The 20,310-nt window shown below is 35.8% G+C and overlaps 1 protein-coding gene across 4 annotated transcripts; it reads left to right on the top strand.

Moving 5' to 3' along the window:
* Nucleotides 1-1,627: 1,627 nt before the first annotated feature.
* On the top strand, nt 1,628-20,134 carry rassf2a (Ras association domain family member 2a). 4 transcript variants are annotated; one of them, XM_082187514.1, is made up of 10 exons: nt 1,628-1,882; nt 9,473-9,556; nt 10,561-10,636; nt 10,992-11,143; nt 13,192-13,307; nt 13,390-13,532; nt 13,637-13,790; nt 16,951-17,072; nt 17,197-17,294; nt 19,065-20,134. In XM_082187514.1, exons 2-10 carry the CDS (start codon nt 9,504-9,506, stop codon nt 19,132-19,134), a joined length of 984 nt encoding a protein of 327 aa, XP_082043640.1. In that variant the 5' UTR covers nt 1,628-1,882; nt 9,473-9,503; the 3' UTR covers nt 19,135-20,134. The 4 variants fall into 4 exon arrangements, with proteins under 4 accessions (XP_082043640.1, XP_082043643.1, XP_082043641.1 ...); XM_082187517.1 differs by lacking the exon at nt 1,628-1,882 and adding an exon at nt 1,936-1,957; XM_082187515.1 differs by lacking the exon at nt 1,628-1,882 and adding an exon at nt 6,311-6,968.
* Nucleotides 20,135-20,310: the final 176 nt, after the last annotated feature.

Below are 20,310 nucleotides of genomic sequence, written 5' to 3'. Positions count from 1 at the left end.
AAGTAAAAAAATGATCACTTTAACCAGTAGATGGCTGCAGAGTGCCACTATTTATTACTTGACTAACCGAAAGACATCTTTTCACAAGTTTTTTTCCATTTGGATCCATATCTACATATTATGAGATCACAATTATACCAATAAAATGTACTTATTTTTTGTAAAAAAAAAAAAAACTTTTTCATTAATGTTACAATTATGATTAGAATCAAATTAATTGTTTCCATTTGTCTGAACCTATTTTTTACAGTCTATGGTCTGAACCAGCGTAGAAAATGGACAAAATTCAACCTCAAAATCAGAAACAACGCAGAACACACATAGACAGTGGCACACTTTAAATTTGTAGAATTTCATGGAAAAACAGATGTTTGGAAAGAATGATAAACTCTTAAGATTCCAACTTTTCTCTTTGTAACATATTGGACAGGTTTGATTCTAATCATAATGTAATGTTTGACAAAAAATCCTTTTTATTGTTATAACTGTGTTCTCATAATATGTAGATATTGATGCAAATAAAAACTTGTGAAAAGATGTCTTTTCAGTCAAATAGCAAGTAGTGGAGCTCTGCATCTACTGGTTGAAGTGATCATTTTTTACTTTTAAAACTGCATTTTCTAAAAGATGGGGGAAAAAATATTACACTAAAATTATCCATGTTAACCCCATGAATGAAAGTTAGAAATGTGGGTCTTTTATAAAGTGAATTTGACATAAAGCTTCTTTCTTTCTTTTTTTTTACCAAAAACTGCACAGCTGTGGAGTAAAAACATTAATAAATTGAGTAAAATTACTTCTTTTTTTTAAACTATTATTTTGTTTCAAAAGTAGGCTATGTTATGAATATAGGAATCACCATTTATCATATGATATAATATATTACAGGCCTACAAGAAGTGTCTAAGGGTGAATATGTCTGGACAAAACCTTAAACACAGAGAAAACAATAAAAGCACAATATTTAGAAATGAACTAAATAATTTGCTTCGTACTATTAGTTTTAAATCTTTTTTTTAATCCTGAGCTCCCAAAACACTTTGGAGCTTTTGAGGCTTTATTAACCCTTTAACTGTGTTCTGAACAGATGGGGAGATCATAAGGGTAGCAGATGACAAGAGATTAAAACGATACCAGTCATTCCCAGCTCAGATTTGCTCATTTTCTGACCTGATGACCCATGATGATCTAATCCTCACTGTCAGCGTCATTAACCCATTTGTTACCAAATTTTCCACTGCTGAATGAGAAAATGTGTTTTACTCCTTGAATAAACCAGTGAAACAAACTGCAGGCATAATATATATATATTATTATCATTTATTATCAGTGTTGAAAATAGTTTTTGCTGCATTGTGGACACGTGATAATTTTTTCAGGATTCTTTGACTAATAAAAAGTTGGTTATAGTTCACAAGTCTAAAAAATTGCCTCTTTTGGGGGTTATTTATGCCTTTTGCGCATTTAGTCACACGTTACCACGGGTAAAATGAAGCTTATGTTCCTCCTTTTCCTCTTTAGTGGGCTATTGTTTTGGGGATTCCCCTCAGAACGCATATGTTCTCCAGCGCTAAAGGAGCAGCGCGCGAACAAAGGGGCGTCGGAGCGCGCGCTGATTGGCTGATGCGCTATCTGAGGTCTAGAACAGCAGATGGGGGTATTCCTCCTCCTCCTCCTCTTCCTCAGACGGACGCCCCCCTCAAACTGCGATTGTTCGCACAGAAGCTCGGTCGGAGTTGGACTAAGTAAAGCCCTGTATCGGTTCATATTGTCTCGGATGGTAGATTCGTTGAGATTGAGTGTTGTCTGGAGACAGATAAGATTTACACCCCTGAGCGACGGGCATCGTGACATCTGGGCAGCAGAGATCTACAAGAGAGTGGTGGGTGCTTGTGTTCACTGTTTTCGTAGATGTTTGTTACTCACGACGTACTCAGACTTGGACGCTTGTGTACCAGTGAGTGACTGTGTTATCTGCTACTGCCATGTTTGCAACTTTGTATCATAATGTGTTATATGATCAGTTGTGTATTGAAATGCATTGAGAATGTCTTACTGAAAATGTAATCTAGTATTCAGGCTTCAGATTACAATAGCATCTGTAGACTCTTGTCAAGAGAATAATATACTACAGTTTTTAACATTTAGAGTTGTTTATCTCCTGGAGAGCAATGAAAGTAACTATGACTCGCCTGGCATTATATCTGGCCAGATTACATAACCAGTCTGGTTTATCTTGAATAGTTCACCCAAAAAAAAAAATGTTTTGTTAAACCCGTATGACTTACTTTCTTCCATGGAGTACAAATAGAGAAGTTTGTGCTTCTTCTTTTTATGTACAATGAAAGTACTTTTTAAAAAAAAATATTTTTATTTTTATTCAGCAAGGACAAATTAAATTGACCAAAAGTGACAGTAAAGACATGTACAGTGTGACTAAATACTGTTTCCAATAAATGCCGTTTTTTTCCTGGGAAAAAAATGTCCGTTTCAACAAAAATATTAAGTAGCACAACTGTTTTCAATTGAAAAATGATGAGAAATGTTTCTTGAGCAGCAAATCAACATATTAAAATGATTTCCGAAGACTAGAGTAATGGCTGCTGAAAATACAGACTTGTCATCACAAGAGTAAATTACATTTTAAAATATATTCAAATAGAGAACATAACTTCTGATTTTGCCTCAGGTAATCACAGCTGATTTGACTGTGATTACTTATGATTCCGTCTGAAATTGGCCAGTTATTTCAATTGTCACCAATGAAAATAGTTCTAAAAGAAGCCAAAGCATCAAGCTTTGTGAGTCACCAGAGTCACAGACAAGTGGAAGTATTCCTCTTTTTCATAATGATACTCCTGCGATTTAGATTATGGGAGGCACTTCCGGTTTGGAGAAGTTTCACTCAAAAAGACTGAAAGAAATCATTCCAAATCATAAGGTTGCGTCACAAATAATCGTTATCCGTCAGTTTGACTGAATGAGCTGTAATATTTCCTTCATTTTCTATTTGCAGACGTCAGAAGAATAATGTAACGCTTGGTATTTTAATGCACATATAACAAGAATTTTTCCTCCCCAAATCCTCTCTTCCAGGTTTTTCACACGGATGCTTTCTCCTTTTCACCTCTAATCTACTTACTGAAATTTTCTAAAGCCGGTAAATACAATATTTATTGTCAGTCAAAATCATAGAAATCACTTTGAAATGTTATCACTCAATGTTCCAGTTAATGAACATTTTTGATTAAGGCAACATATGTTACATAATACAGACATTTATTACTACAGTGATGTTTAACATGTTCGTAATATTGCAAGCTTGTTCATGGTCTGTTGTAGTAATTAGTTTTACTACATTTCGCTGATTGTTTTCCGCTTAACGGAAAGTTACTCCCATAATTCGCGCCAAGGGGCGTCATGGGGCGTAGGAAAAAGGCGGGTACAAATAAAAGAAACGTCCCACTGCTGTTGAACTTCCGTAAATATCAGCGGTCCTGGAACGCTGCTCGACCAATCAGATTTGAGGACCGGGAATAATTATTGTATAAAACTTCAAGAGTACTTTTAGGTCATACTGGACAAATCACTAAATTCTTTCAAGTCTTCTTGAAAAGCCATGAAAACTTTGTGTTTGGACATTCTAAAAACATCTTTTGTGTTCCACTGACAAAGAAATGTATAGCCTACTGGTTTGAAACTACATAGCCTATATGTTACTTATGAGAGCATAATTTTCTTTTTTGGGGTGAACTATCCCTTTAACAGTGATCCTCACCCCTTCTGGCAGTGACTGAGACACATTTGAGTTTCAGTTACTTTCCAGTACAAAATCAAGGAGAAAAAATGAGAATCCTTCTATTTTTCTAAACTAAACAACTGTCATCTAAAAACCATTTGTTGTGATAAATGTGGATTGTTTTTTCAGTGTTCCAAATGAGTTACTCACTAGCTTTAGTGTCTCAGATGCAAGGCAGTTTTTCCATGCAAAGTATAGCTGTGTTTTGTCTTCTGTGTCATATTTCATAACACTTGAGTGTTTCAGAAACCATCAGTAAACATGCCGACAACTGTGGCAGTGCAAGCTGCCGAACATATAAATGAAGGGAAGGAAGAAGAAAGGAAGAAGGAGCAGACGTGTTACTTTAAGCATTGTTGGACGAAGCTCGTTGTTGCTTTGCAAGTGTTTTCCAGGTTGCCGTAGCAATTTAAACAATAGCCGCCGAGCTATAGATGCTGGTTGGGGGAGGTGTGTGTGTGTGTGGTGTGTGTGTGTGTGTGGATCTAGGCCAGGAAACATCAAGCAGAGATCTTGGCCTGGATCTTAAAGGAAGAGGTTAGTGAGCGGTTGCTTTGGAATTGGACAACAAGGTGGAATAACTTTCAAACCAGTGGGAAGGAAAAAGAGGGATGGGGTGTCCGTGGTTGGATTAAAGCCATTGCAAACAATAGCATGAACAGGCATAAAATAATCCGGGTCGAATTTATTATATAAATAGCCTAGTAACTTAAGCAAAAACAATCCATTTGGATGCTGAAGCGGAACGAATCACAACTTCCATCCAGTCTGTCCCACTTCCACAATCTTCCCAGCACTTCCACACATGTGCCCGCCCAGTCAACTCAAGTGCCAACCCACCAGACAGAGTCTGCGTTTGGAAAAAACATGTAATTATTCATAATTAGGTACTTTTTGTAGATGCTGAGTTGATCTTTACGAGAACTGGCAGATTGGATGGTCACATGAGTCCAAAAGACTGTAAAAATAGTTCTCATGCTCTTTTTCATTCATTTTTCATAATTCCCCTGACACATTTAATGCTCAAGTGCACAGTTGCGTAAGCGTGGAAAAGTACATGTCTCTCGAAGAGTGGTGCTCGAGTAGTTCCAGTGAAAAGCGTGAAAAAGGCTTATTGCATTGCAGAGACTAAAGCAGGGTCATCTTTGCATTTTCTTTATGTAAATTAGTTTTTTTGTATAATGGGGTGTATTTTCTAACCAACATTTGATCTTGGATAAAAAAAAGGATTAAAAGTAGTTAACTGGAAAAGAAAAAGGTAACAGTTCAGATAAGATTGTGAAATGTTTTTATTCTCTCTTGGCTTTCCCTTTTCCTTGTTCTGCATGTTTTGGATTGACGTCTTGGCCAGTATTTGTACTGTACACTACCGTTGAAACATTAGGATTGGTAAGATTTTTTTTTTATGTTTTGTTCACCAAGGCTGAGTTTATTTGATAAAAAATAAATATTTGTTAAATATATTTTAAACATAATTTATTTCTTTGTATATTCCTGTGATGCAAAGCTGAATTTTCAGCATCATTACTCCAGTCTTCGGTGTCACATGATCCTTCATAAATCATTATAATATACTGATTTGCTCAAGAATCATTTCTTATTATTATCTATGTTAAAAACAGTTGTGCTGCTTAATATTTTTTGTTTGTGGAAACAGTTGTACACTTTTTTTCAGGATTCTTTGATAAATAGAAAGAACAGCATTTATTGGAAATAGTAATCTTTTGTAACATTATAAATGTCTTAACTGTCACTTTCGATCCATTTAATTGCAGAATAAAAGTATTAATTTCTTTAGAAGAACAAAATCTCACTGACCCCAAACTTATAAACAGTAGGCTATATATTCTGATATAACATACAGTATAAAAAATGTATATTCATTTTGAGATTTACTAAAGTTACATGGTAACACTTTACAATAAGGTTCATTAGTTAACATTAGTTAATGTATTAACTAACATGAACTAACAATGAGAAATACATTTGTTACAGTGTTTATTAATCTTTGTTAATGATAGTTAATACATACCCAGCTGTTCATTGTTTGTGTAAGTTCATAGTGCATTAACTAATGTTAACAAATTACAACCTTTGATTTTAATAATGTAGCCTATTAGTAAATGTTGACATTAACATTAACAAAGATTAATTGAAAGCATTATTCATCCTTAGTTCATGTTAACTAAGGTAATGTTAACTAATGAACCTTATTGTAAAGTGTTACCGTTTACAGTAACATTTAACATTGTAATTAAATGATTAGTGTTTTAAAGTGTTAGATGGCGGGGAAATGAGCTTGTACAATATCGGTCGAGAGGGCACTGATATATCATGCATCCCTAAATACAGACCCCTTCTAATCAGCACCTGTCATCTGATACCCGTTATCTGTTGGCAATGACTTTTGGACGTGTTTCAGAAACTAATAGCTCTTATACTGATCATCTGTAGTTCTGACAGGACTTTATTTGGGATATGAAATATTCATGTCAGAATAAACTGCTCAGTTGGTATTGAATATTTCATCATCTCCTGATTGAGCGCAGCGAGTGGTGTGTATGAAAGACGTGGGAGGGGCCACACACACACACACACACACACACACACACACTAACAGCCACACATACTTAACGCTGGGTCAAGAGATGGTAGTGTTGATAAGAAAACATGCCTGTACAAAAGAGAAATCCGTTTGCATAATCTTGTGAAAGAATAATCGAGCGGGAGTTTTGTCAGGGATTGAATGAGGCCTTTAACGGTTCCATTTAAGGTCTCACTAGGTCAACTGTGCCTTGTTTGTGTGTATTTGTGTGTGTACTGGACCCTTGAGTTACATGCTCATGTCTGTGTACACTAAGTAGTTCTCCTAAAGTGATTCTAAGTGCTCATAAAGTTGATGGGGTTCATATATCTTTTGTTGGTTTATGATTGATGGTGGTGTGCGTAAAGACATTGGTGAACTTGAGAGAAACAGACACAAGGAGATAAAGGGAGGAGGAGGCAGCAAGCGAAACCACAATTGAGGAAGTCTGAAACCTCGTGTCAGTTTCCGCTGTGCAAATCTGAGAGGAAGAGTTTAGGAGAGTCACATGGGTCCAGCACTCCCTTAGCATTTAAAGACCACCAGGCGATCCGCTGCGAAAGAGCCGTTTACATCAGAGATAAGGTAATGTGCGCACAGTTTAGTCTTCTTATGTCTAGATTAACACATGCCATGAAATAGTGAGACAGATAATGGAAAGTATTCTTCAGACTGTTGATAAATGTCAGGATTTAAATGCAAAAAGGTTGATTTCAAGTAACTTATGCTATTTTATCATGTAGTACAGAGGACACATGACTGCTTTCTGCAGTGTTTTTCCTGTATTTAAAGGTGAAAATTCTGTCATTATTTACTCACCCTCAATTCGTTCCAATCCAAACCTGTATATGACTGTGTTTGTAATGGAATATAAAACAAGATATTTTAAAGAACATTTGTAATCAAACATTTTTGGATCCTATTGACTTCCATTGTATTTCCTGTCCGTATTATGGAAGTCAATTGGAAATGAAATGGTTTGATTATCAACCTTCTTCAAAATATCTTCTTTTATCTTCCACAGAACAATGAAAGTAATTCAGGCTTTAAATGACATTCGAGTGAGTAAATAATTACAGAATTTTCATTTTTTCCCTTAACACTGATTCGCTCCTACAAAGTTGTGAAACCACGTACTATGCAGATAGTCACTGCAATTTCCTCACTTTTAGTTCCTTTAACGTTAGATTCAGTGTGAAAACGTATCGTTTTATTAAAGTTAGATATGGTTTGACAGTATTCGTTTCAGCTTTGTTGGAATGACAGTTGTGTACTGAATGAGACACAATAAAACGGCAACAGCTAGGATTGGTTCAGAGCTGTAGTCACTCAGAGATGTTGAGTAGTTGTATCAGCAGGGTAACAGTACCCCTGTTGTCCCGCACCTGTCCCCGTCTCCGGAAGAGTCAGTAAAGCCTCTCCAGCTGGTGAGGAAGGAAGCCTTGAGTAGAGCAGTTTGTATTGTGCCAGGGGAACCTCCAAACATGAGTTTATGTGTCAGCCATTGAGCCTTATAGAAAAGGTAAAAGTAGTTTATATAACTAACTGTACTCTTTCGTCTTTCAAATGGACACGTTCTATAGATGAATTAAACAAATATTTTCTTTTGATTATTGCTCTCTTGGCTATTTTGCTTGTAGGCTTTTTATATCTTGTTTCATTTTAGTCTCTGGTTTCATGTGTAATGAACCGCAAGGGACAATACTGTATTATCCTATAGCACTGATTGGATTTCAATCAATGGCATTCCTAAAAATTTTTATATATTGATCATCATTGTGACTGAGCATCTTTTACCAGTTTAAATGTTAAAGTCTGATCAAATTGGGGGGCGGGACACTCTTAATCGAGAGATCATTTGATTGGACAACAATCTGTGTAGTGCAGCATGAGTCATCAGTATTTTTTGTGTTTTCCCAGAAGAAACACAACAAAAAGAAATGCCAGATTTCAGATGAGTATATAAAGTTTAAAATAATTATAGTTTAAAATAATTGTTTTCTATTTGAATATATTTTTAAATGTAATTTATTCCTGTGATGTTAAAGCTGAATTTTCAGCATTATACATCAGACTCGGTCTTCAGAGTCACATGATACTTCAGAAATCATTCTAATATGATGATTTGCTGCTCAAGAAACATTTCTGATTATTATCAATGTTGAAAACAGTACTGCTTAATATTTATCTGTTTTTTTTGTTCAGCATTTATTATATATTTTTTGTAACATTATAAATGTTGATCAATTGAATGTGTCCTTGATGAATAGAAGTATTAATTTCTTAAAAAATAAAAATCTTACTGACCCCAAACTTTGACGAAAGTAGTTGTTCAACTGTTGTTGTTTTTTTTCTTAACGTTGAAATATGTGTATGAACATAATATGAGGCATAACTGAACAAATTTCACATATGACAAACAGAAATGGAATAATGAGTCCCTGGACAGCTGATTTAAGTTAATAATACATCTCATCTTTATGGACTGTGACAGATTTTCTAGCTCTTGCTGTGAGATGTTACTCCACTCTTCCACCAAGTTACTATTCTCAAACATGTCTGGGGGACATATGGTTACACGTGGTTTGGCACCGCAAGGCCGATCAGCAGTCCTTCCTGTCTCCCTGTAGCACTGTCTTAGCGTTTACATTGAGTTATAGCCTACTATAGGTGACCTCAAAGCTAACACACATGGACTAAAGAACACAAAACTTTAGCTTTGAATTCATGGGGTCTTTAAATGTGTTGATGAACTGTTTCAATCCCCTTATTCATTCCAGTATGTGCTTCATGTCTATTCTGGTCACATCCTCATGAATAGTTTACTTTCAGCTGTGACTTGCAGATGTCGGCTTCACGTGGGTTTGTGTGATATAGAACAGAGCATAGTCTCTTGTCTAGAGATATCAAAAATACATGAGCTAGTGTGGAGTGTGAGATATGCATACATTATTTGTTTTGTTTTAAGGGTTTGTTCTCTTACCCTCTTTTTTTCTCTGACCTAGATAACGAAGAGTTAATTCTTTGATGTTAAAACAAGGAACAGAAACATTCTCTTTCTCCGTTCTCCTCCCTCTCGGTCTCTCTAGAGTTCTTCCATGCAGTCGTGGCTGGGATAAAATGGATGACAGGAATGACGGCGTACGGGTTGGAGAGAACAAATTCATCAGCAAGTGAGTATAAATCTTAACAAACTCTTGATAACATCTGAACTAATGGCTGTTACGGTTCTGCAATAATGTATTCACTATGTAAGGGATTATGTACAGTAAGTCTAAATATTATAAATAAACCCTACATAATACATGGACATGAACATTAATTTGAATTAATTCATTAATCCTACTAGATTAAAGTTAAAAATAGTTAATCACATTGTAGAAAAGAATGTGTGTAGTAACCAGATTAGATACTGCAACTACATATATTAATGTATATAAATATATTACATTTATGTTACATTTGAGTTATTGTTGTTACTATTATTGTTATTATTATTTACAATCCATGTAACTTGAAAGTACAGGAAATGTACATATATATATATATATATATATATATATATATATATACACAATAATCACACACACACACACACACACATATATATATATATATATATATATATATATATACTGTATATACACACACACACACAAATCAATTAATCGCGATTAAGTTTTTGTTTACATAATATATATGTGTGTGTGTGTATATATTATTATATATTCTATATTTATATGTTTGTTTGTGTATATACTGTATATATACTATATTTATATATGCACCCACACACACAGACATATATATATATAAATATAATAATATATACACACAAAAACTTTTATGTTAGATGCGATTTTACAGTACTAATATATATATGCGAAAGAAAAAATCACTTTACACATTGACAAATAAATACACATCGATATATGTTTCAATAAAATAGTGAATTAATAAATAACTACAACTTTTAAATGGCATTTCTTAATAAAATATTTGCTGGTTTCATTTCTTTATTCAGTTGCCAATTCAGTCAAAAAAATGTATTTATTGGAAAGGTTATCACATGGTTGCACCCAATGAACTTTTAAGACACACCCCCTCTGACACAATATATAAGTTTAACATTTTAAAGATTAAATGAATTATTAAGCAAGACTTTGTTCTTTCTCAGGACCAGCATTCTCTCGTATTTAAAGACCTACAATCTCTACTATGAAGGGAAGAACCTGCAGCTACGACACAGAGAGGTAAGAAAGAGTTTTACACTCATTGTGTGGCAGGTGGGGAAGCGTTTGACCCCTTCTGTGCTTTCTCAATTATTCACTATTGTCAGGGGAGTAATAAGCGTCTGTGTCTGGAGGGGATGTGCGCCCATGTGTGGGGGTGACTGAGGCTTCTTTTGTGTCTGTAAATGCAGCTTGCCCAGATGCCAAACTACTGACATGCTGTATTTATCATTTATAAGCCTCATTTATTCTAAAAGTCAAAAGGTGGCTTGTGGGTCACTTAAACCTAATACCTTTTTGTATCGTCACTCCTGTTCATCAGGATAACAAACTCAAGTACGAGCGTATATGTATGTTGTATGTATTCTGCCGGCAGGAAGAGGAGGAGCTGATCATAGAAGGACTTCTCAATATCTCATGGGGTTTGCGTCGACCAATCAGGCTTCAGATGCAGGATGACCACGAGCGAATCAAACCACCTCCCTCATCTACCTCCTGGCACTCAGGGTGTAACCTAGACAACCAGAGGTTAGATATTTTTACATTAGCTTACTGACTTCCTATACATGCTTAATTTAGAAACTAGTATACATCAGTGAAGAGAGAAAGAATAGTACGCTGCTAAAAATCAGTAATTCTTCTTACCAAGAAGGTTCATCTTTCTTCTCAAGTAAATCTATCTCGTTTTGGGATGTCACATGATCCTTCACAAATCATTCTAATATGATTTGCTGCTCAAGATTGATAAATACTCAGATTTATTTTTGCACTGCTGAATTTTTCCATCATTAAACATCACTTTAGTAAATAAAATGGTGATTAATCAGTTCTTATGTTGTAACTTATCAACCATAGCATATAAACATCTTCATCATCATTGAAACTAAGCCCAGTTCTTTAAACTCAAGTAACCTTGACACACCACAGCAGCTCATACACTGAAAGCCTGCTTTGTTTGTTGCCATAGCAACTCTATCCTTGTGATGACCGTGCTTTTGGCATTCGATCAGCTCAAATGTGTTGGACTTGTGTGATATAAATAACGCACACGTTTCTAATGTTTTATGGTTTTTATCTATTTTTGCCTCAACTCCAAATGAGGGGTTCAAAAGAACTATTTATATATCTGACAGCTCCAACTCAAATATTGTTTCCAGCACCTACTGAGGTGGATAACAGAATGAAAGACTTTAGGCATCAGTTTGTGCCAGAAACGTCTTGATAAATAGCAATCTTACTATCACGTCATACAATTGTGTCTTTAACGGTTGCTCTCTGTCGCATCCTGTCACAGTAAACTGGCCTCTCAATCATGTTGTCCCAGTTAAAATCCTCCACATTTCATTTAATTTCATTTCCTATCGAATCGGAGAGAAATGCAGTGCGTTGATCTGCAGTCGCGGGTCTTTCATGCGGAGAACTCTCCTCTTATTAATGCATAATGATGCATTTAAAAGTTAATGCTCAAACTGATCTTTATAAAAGTCCACATTGTTATTGCAGATGAAATATAATACGTATAATATTAAATAAATATGTTTGATCAGGTTAAACTTTGATTATTAGTCACTAAAATCATCTAAACCTCTCACTGTCGGTCGCGCACATCCACCATGTCTTGTCGTTTTTTAACACCTTTTACTCGTGTTTGTAGTTCCTCCTCCAAAGCGCAATGGGTTGTGGGTAATATTAGCCTTTAGAGTGTGTATGGATCCACACTTCGAAAATCTACTGGAAATAGTAGACCATCCATTTTGACATACTTGATTGGACACACTTATTCTAACCTCACATATAGGATGGATAGTATGGACATTAGGACGCAGGGATAGTTTTCAGTTTGTTTCCTTGGTTGTTCATTGATTATGTCTTACACCTGTCATTCATTTAGCTGATTGGTTTGTTTGTTCTATTTAAGCCCTGTGTTTCCTTCAGTTCTTTGTCAGTTCATGTTGTGTTTAGTTTGGTTGTTCTATTCCCGTTTCTAAGTACTTTGTATATAAAAACTTAATTAGATCTGTGTTTAGTGACAAATATAAGAGACTTCTTTCAAAAACATAAAAAAAAATCATACTTACCACAAACTTTTGAACGGTGATGTGGTTCAATTATGGTGGAAAATTGAAGAAAATGGCTGCATCTGAAATCACATACTTCCCTACATAGTAGATGAAAAACAGTACGTGACAAAAGAAGTATGTCTGAATTAACAGGACTCATAAAAGAGTAGGCCAAAAGTACCCGGATGACCTACTTCTACTGGTGAGATTCTGAAGTGTGGACACTTTACTATCCCATGAGGCCACAGGAGAGGATTTGTGAATGGAGGTAAAGTGACGTAATGACAACATGGCAAATGTAGTACGTCAAGATAACATTCATACTATATAGTGTATTTTATTTTAGTGGTTGTGAAGTAATTACTTATTCAAAATAAGAACCTATTCAAGGTCAAGATCAAGAGAGTATGCGATTTCAGATGTTTTTGCCAAAACATATTAAGAACGTTGTGTTGTGCTGTGAATTGTGACTATTATGTAGTGGAATAATTGTTCTGTTCCTCTTTACTTGTCCAGTCAGGAGGGTCAGACACAGACTCCTCAATCTCCTCCTCAGGTGGAAGTGACTCCCCCAGAGGACCAATCAAGCAACGGCACGACACAACACCACGAAGAAGAAGAAGAAGAAGAGGGTAAAACTTGCTTTTTAAAACAATTGCTTTGAATAAACCTGTGACTGGCTTTCCCGCCTCATCTTGTGTTTTCTCTTGGCAGAGGGGTGTGACATCTCCGCTCAGCTTCTTAGAACCAAAAGCGATGCCGGTGTACTGAGACGGGGCAGGAGACGGTCTCCTAGTGACCAGCGGCGAATCAGAAGGCACAGATTTTCCATCAACGGTCACTTCTACAACCACAAGGTAACTTGAGATAAAACGTGTGTGTGTGTGTGTGTGTGATCGTTTGAGTATAAGTTGATCAGTCATGCGATCTCTTGTTCTTCTTTCTGTTCTCTCTCGTTCAGACGGCCGTGTTCACACCTGCATATGGTTCCGTTACTAACGTACGGATCAACAGCTGCATGACCACACCACAGGTGCTGCGGGTGTTACTGAACAAGTTCAAGATTGAGAACAGCCCAGATGATTTCGCCCTCTACCTCGTTCATACCAGCGGAGGTCAGCTGCTGTCTTCTTTTATTTTACACTTGACTACAACACTGAATCGCCATCTAGTGGACAGAGAACAACACAACTTAAACTATACAGTATATATTCTATAGTGGAGGCTTTAATCACTATTATAATCGCTGACGCTTAGGCTACGTTCAGGCTGCAGGCAAAAGTGTCCCAAATCTGTTTTTTTTTTTTTGTGTGTCCTCACATTTTTGGGAAAATAGAAAAAAGAAGTTCTAAAACTAAAATTTGAACACTTGAGTGTTTTTTGCTCATATACGATTCGGATCTGTTTTTGTTTTTGTTTTTTTCAGCACAAACCACATGGAATCTGATCTTTTTGATTCTGATTTGGGCCACTTCCAAATATGGTCCTAAATCAGATACAGGTCTGATGTTTTGCAATGCTACCTCAGTCTGAACAGTGATATCGAAATTCATGAGACTTTTAATTCACTCTAGATCAGGGTTTCTCAAACTCGGTCCTGGAGGGCCATTGTCCTGCACAGTTTAGCTCCAACCCTGATCAAACACACCTGAGCTAATCAATGTCTTCAGGATCACTAGAAACTCACAGCTAGGTGTGTTTGATCAGGGTTGGAGCTAAACTGTGCAGGACAGTGGCCCTCCAGGACCGAGTTTGAGAAACCCTGCTCTAGATCAACATCCGTCTCAATTCTGCTGATGGGAAACACTCCAAAGATTTACATACAGGTAGTTCTTTGCTCACTCTGTGAATGTGGAACATCTGCCGTCTTGTCAGTGAAGTTAGTCAGTGTTGGGACAGTGAGCTGTTATCCTCATTTAAGTATTCCGGTGACAGCTCTATACAAGTAAAACTTGGAAAAAATGTACAAGAAAAACGTTGCTCTTTCTCCTCAGTCTCGTCGGCATCCTCATTATCGCCTGCACATAAATTGGCTTCTGCCGCACATCACCTTATAAATGAACATGCAAATGTGTTTGCTTCCATATAATTCCTTGCTGGCGCTAGGGGTGTGAATCATCACTGGTCTCACAATTCAATTCGATTACGATTATCATGTCAATAATTCGATTCGATATCATGATTCATCACGATGCGTTGCAATATATTACTGCACATGGCTACATTTTCGTCAATGAATACAATCAGTCAGATATATGAACTCCCTTTTTGTTTTATCTGCTTCAAGAAAGTTCACTTCCTGAATGTAGTTAAACAAATAGGAGCATTTAGAACTAATAAACACTAGCATTAAACTGTCAAGTAGTGTACTTAAGTTACACACGCCCACACACACTCGCACGCACACATACACACAGGTCTCGCACGCAGGCACGCACACACTCACACGCTGTAAACGAGTGATTCTACATTTTGCATTTCAAAAAGTTAAACAAAAAAACTGTTCACTAACAGAAATTTTTTCCAGTATCTTATTGAAAACATATTCAATAAAAAAAATGCAGTGCTTGCCAAACATAAGTTACTTCCTTTTTTTACTTTTAAGAAAAAAGTAATCTCTTTATAGTATTGTTTGTCAACTCTGTTACAGACAATTAGGCAATGTGTAGAAATAACATTGGTAACAGAGTTTGACGGTAACAGAATTGACCATTTTGAACTTATTAGCCAAAAACTCCACTTGCTAGCATAAATGCTAATAGTACATTGCTCTAATGAAATCATGATTGAAAGATTTTTAAACAACACACTGTGTGATCAGTGATAAATTCTGTTTTCCTTTGGATATTGCGGTAACAATTTTGACGTTTCACAAAATAACTTTTTAGATTAAAATATTTTCTCAGAGAGAGCACACATATCTTTCAGTGCTTCAGATCAGTGAGGGAAAGTGACATCATTTCCTGTATCTTACATAGTTGGGAGAAATAATTCCAGCCATTTAAAGGCAAAGTATGGTACGGTAACCAAAGATTTATGAACACAAATTTTTATAAGATAAAAGTTATTTCTAAACAATTTAATGTTGACTATTCAGGGCTTTTATAAATAAAATAAATGAAATATTACCAAAAGAACAGTAAAATAAAATATTTTGATAACATAATCATACATGATAGAAAAAAAAAAAAACACTGACTAATTCGGACAACAAGAAATCATGAATTTTCAGCTATATAAGACACTTTTTTACAGAAAATATTATATTGGACTTCCACGTCCACATCGCGATTCATCGTAGAAACGATTAATTTCAACACACCTACTGCGTGTCGACATTGTTATTGTTCTTTTGCGCATGCGGGTCAGTTAGAGATCGTGACCTGTTTCAGACTAGAATCTGATTTTGGACACATTTAAAAAAAATAATAATAATATGAACAGCCAAACAACAAAAAATGGATCTGAGCAATAAATCAGAATTGAGCGCTAAGGGTTGCAGTGTGAACATAGCCTTAGATTTGTGGATCTGATTGAATATTAAACTTTGTGCTACAGACATGAATGATACCTCATATCTTCTGGCGGAATTTTTTGGTAAATTTGCCTGGCTGATGTTAAAGTGGGCAGAGAATAATACAGGCTAACATTGAAGGAGGGACCAAAGACAAATCTAGAACCCAGAGTGTCAGGGCTCTTATGGGCCAGTAACCAAAACACCTAAGCAACCACATAGCAACACTCTGGCAACCTCCCACAACACCATGATGAAGAGTTTTGGCAAGAACAAGCACCAATTCCATTTTCTTCAGATAACATTAGGGTACAACTGGGCTAAAAGCACACTAGAGTAAAAGGGTAAACATTTGCGTTTCACTCTGTACGTAGAAACTTGAAAACTGATCCTCGACATGATCACAAGCAGCAACGCAAAGCTGATCTAATGTCGACAAGTGTTGATTTATGTAGCAAATAAATCGATAACATTACAGAATATATTTAGAAAAAAAAGGTCTTGTTAATGATTTTCAGTTTTGTTTAAGGTAATTAAATCAACAGTTTTTTAATAAATGAAGAATATGTTCATGTTGGTGCTAAAGGCACAACATAATTGACATAATAATAAATATCTTTTTCTTTCTCTGCAATCATATTCATGGGTGTATTCAAAAGAACATTTTCCTTAAGGTGTGCCTATAGCCCCATTGTACCCCATATATTCTTCAGCAAATGTATAAATCTATTGTTCATGTACATATGTGTTCTATGTTTCAGAGCGTGTTCAGTTGAAGCGTACAGACTACCCTTTAGTAGTGAGAATACTTCAGGGACCGTGCGAACACGTCTGCAAGATCTTTCTCATGGAGCAGGATCTGGGAGAGGAGATTCCCTATGAAGTGAGTGTGTGTGTGTGTGTGTGTGTGTGTGAGAGAGAGAGAAGGAGGGTTTATAATGAGGTTACTGATACTGAAATACAAATAAATTCACATACCTGACTGCAGTTGCTCTCCACTGCTCTAGGTGGCGCAGTACATCAAATTTGAGATGCCTGTCCTGCAGAGCTTTATTACCAAACTGAAGGAAGAGGAGGACAGGGAGGTGCAGAAGCTGAGAAGCAGGTATGATTCACCTTACATAAGTAGCACATGCGCGAGGCGTCTGCTGTCAGCTACGATGACACAATACTGTACGTCGGAAATCGCAGGCATATTTTTTATTTAAAGTTTGTGACAGAATCGTGTCGTATTTGCTCATGGTGGCTCAGGTCTGCTGCCAGGTTGAAGCGGAATGCCATGTGACTGCTGCCCTTAGAGCCACAGAAAATGATGTCACGAGTCATGACAATGCTAATTGGCTGATTGCACCACAGCATGACACACAGTCACAAGCCCTTCACTAGTGACTATCCTGAGCTGTGACGTCAAAGGCTGCACACAAGGACAAATATCAGTTTCTTGCTTTCAAGAGCCATCTACTGTAATATAATGAATTAATTTCTTGTGATCGCATGATATTTACTATTATTTTAATTTGCAGTGGACTTGTATGTAACTTTCTTAAAATCATCACAAAAAGAGTATTGTATTATTGTTTAATATAGCCTAATACACTACCGTTCGAAAGTTTGGAGGCCAGTATGATTTTTATTTATGTATTTATTAATTATTTCTTGAAAGTAATTAATACAGTCACTGTAAAGACATTCTATTTCAATTTCTATTTCAAATACTTTTCTTTTGAACTTTCTATTTATCAATGAATTCTGGAAAAAAATGTATCATGGTTTCCACAAAAATGTGAAGCAGCACAACAGTTTTAAACATTGATAATAATAATAAGGAATGTTTCGTGAGTAGCCAATCAGCATATTATAATGATTTCTGAAGGATCATGTGACTCTAAAGACTGGAGTAATGATGCTGAACATTCTGCTTTGTCGTCACAGGAATAAATTACATTTGACTATATATTAAAAAAAAATTTTTAAGGAAGCTTGTGTCCACCATGAAAAAAGAAAAAAAAAAAGTTTATCACAACTTTTTATTATTGTTGTTCCTGCAGTTGTGAGTTTACATATCACAATTCAGATTCCCCCCCCCCCCCCTCCCGCAAAATTGTGAGATATAAATTCCAAATCGTGAGAAATAAAGTCAGAATGTCGAGATATAAATTCAAAATTGCAAAAAAAAAAAAAAAAGAATTGTGAGTTACAGTATATCACGCATTTCTTTTTTTTCTCAGAATTGTGAGATAGAAACTTGCAATTGTGAGTTATAAAGTCCAAATTGTGAGATAAAAAGTTGGTTACGTTTTTTATTTTTTTTATTCTGTGGCGGAAACAAACATCCATTGTTTTACTGTATTTTTGATCAAATACATGCAGCCTTGGTGAGCATATGAGACTTCTGTCATACATACCAAATTTCTGAATGTGGCGTATATTGTTTTTTTATTAGATTATTGTGGTAACACTTTACAATAAGGTTTCATTAGTTAACATTAGTTAACTACCTTAGTTTACATGAACTAACAATGAACAATACTTCTACAGCATGTATTAATCTAGTTAATATTAATTTCAACTCTTACTATACATTATTAAAATCAAAAGTTGTATTCGTTAACATTAACGTTAATGCACTGTGAACTAACATGAACAAACAATAAACAGCTGGATTTTTTATTAACTAACATTAACAAATACTGTAACAAATGTATTGCTCATTGTCAGTTCATGTTAGTTAATACATTATCTAATGTTGTAACAATTGAGAGCTTATTGTAAAGTGTTACCATTTTTGTAAAACATAATTTTGTTTTCTTTGTGATTTAATAACCCGTGCATCAGAGGGTTAAATAACTTTCTCTCTCTCTCTGTTTGTGAATAGATACAAGTATCTGCGGTGTATCATTGAGAAACAGCTCCAGTGTTTACCAGAGGCTTCCACCTGTATGTGACTCTCTCAGAGCTTACGGACTTCCAGACACAATGTCATCAGCCCCTTCCTCCCTCAATGATTGTTAATCCAAACCACTAAATATGCATTGATATTTGCTGACCAGTGAAGAAGGATGGTACATCTTGTAATATAAAAATTCGTTGTATATTTTTTCCTTTGCATTACTTGGTGCTGTAGTGAATCCAGGTACAATAATATAGAAGCACATTCCACTAAACCAGGGAATTTATATTACAATGACAAGCACAAAGTAACAAAGAGAAATGCTTTGAACTTTAGTATTATTTGTTTGGTTAAACCCATTATAAAGGGTCATGACTGACTGATCACTTTGCATGGATGTATTGAGAATACATGCGGCCTGAGCCAACTTGTCTGAAGTGTGAACTGATCACAGAACTCCGACTGACCAGCGTCTCTATTAGAAGGTGATTCAAATCGTTCTGGACCAGGATGGTAAGAGGTGTATCCCATACTGAAGTAAAAGACTGTGAATTTAAAGGATGACTGAGAACAGAGTGAAGAAGCACAAGGGAATGTAGCGTCTGAACATCTGAATGATGTTTGAGTGAGTGAGTTAGTATGACTAGTATGCATGTTTGGGTTCCTGAGGTGAATGTGATTTCACCAAGTACAACATGTTCCTGGATCAACACCACTGTTATTCACCTATCATTTCCCGCTGATAAGTTTATGACTGTTTTCAGGCTGGAATGTTGTTCCGGGCTCAACGAAATATGTTGATCCAGGAACACGTCTTACTTGGCACAATCATGGTGACTTGGGTTCCTGAGGAGGACAGCCTGGCTGTAGTTGCTAAGAAAAGAGGTTCATATTGTTCTCTCATTCACACCTGTTGTATGACTTCCCTAAGGGTTGTCATACTTCTGACCTTTCATCTGGCATGTGTTTGTCTGTATTATGAGACTGATTGTAAAACTAAGAATATGGTGATAATTATATTTGAATAAAATGTTATCATCAGAAAATGAAAAACCTCCACAACCAAATGCGTCTGTTATTGGAATAAATTTGTTCGTGTGTATTAGCAGGTTTGTTCACATCACTAATATCCGTCAATCAGAATGAATCCAATCCGATTTCCGGTTCTGAAAGTTTACGCTATAAAACATTTTATTAAATTTTTTTAAGTTTCAAATGAGGGTTTTTTTCA

The sequence above is a fragment of the Leuciscus leuciscus genome, assembly GCF_965113295.1.
Source record: "Leuciscus leuciscus genome assembly, chromosome: 13".
NCBI lineage: Eukaryota > Metazoa > Chordata > Actinopteri > Cypriniformes > Leuciscidae > Leuciscus > Leuciscus leuciscus.
Note: the sequence above shows the minus strand (reverse complement) of the source record. Positions and strands in the feature narration are given on the sequence as shown.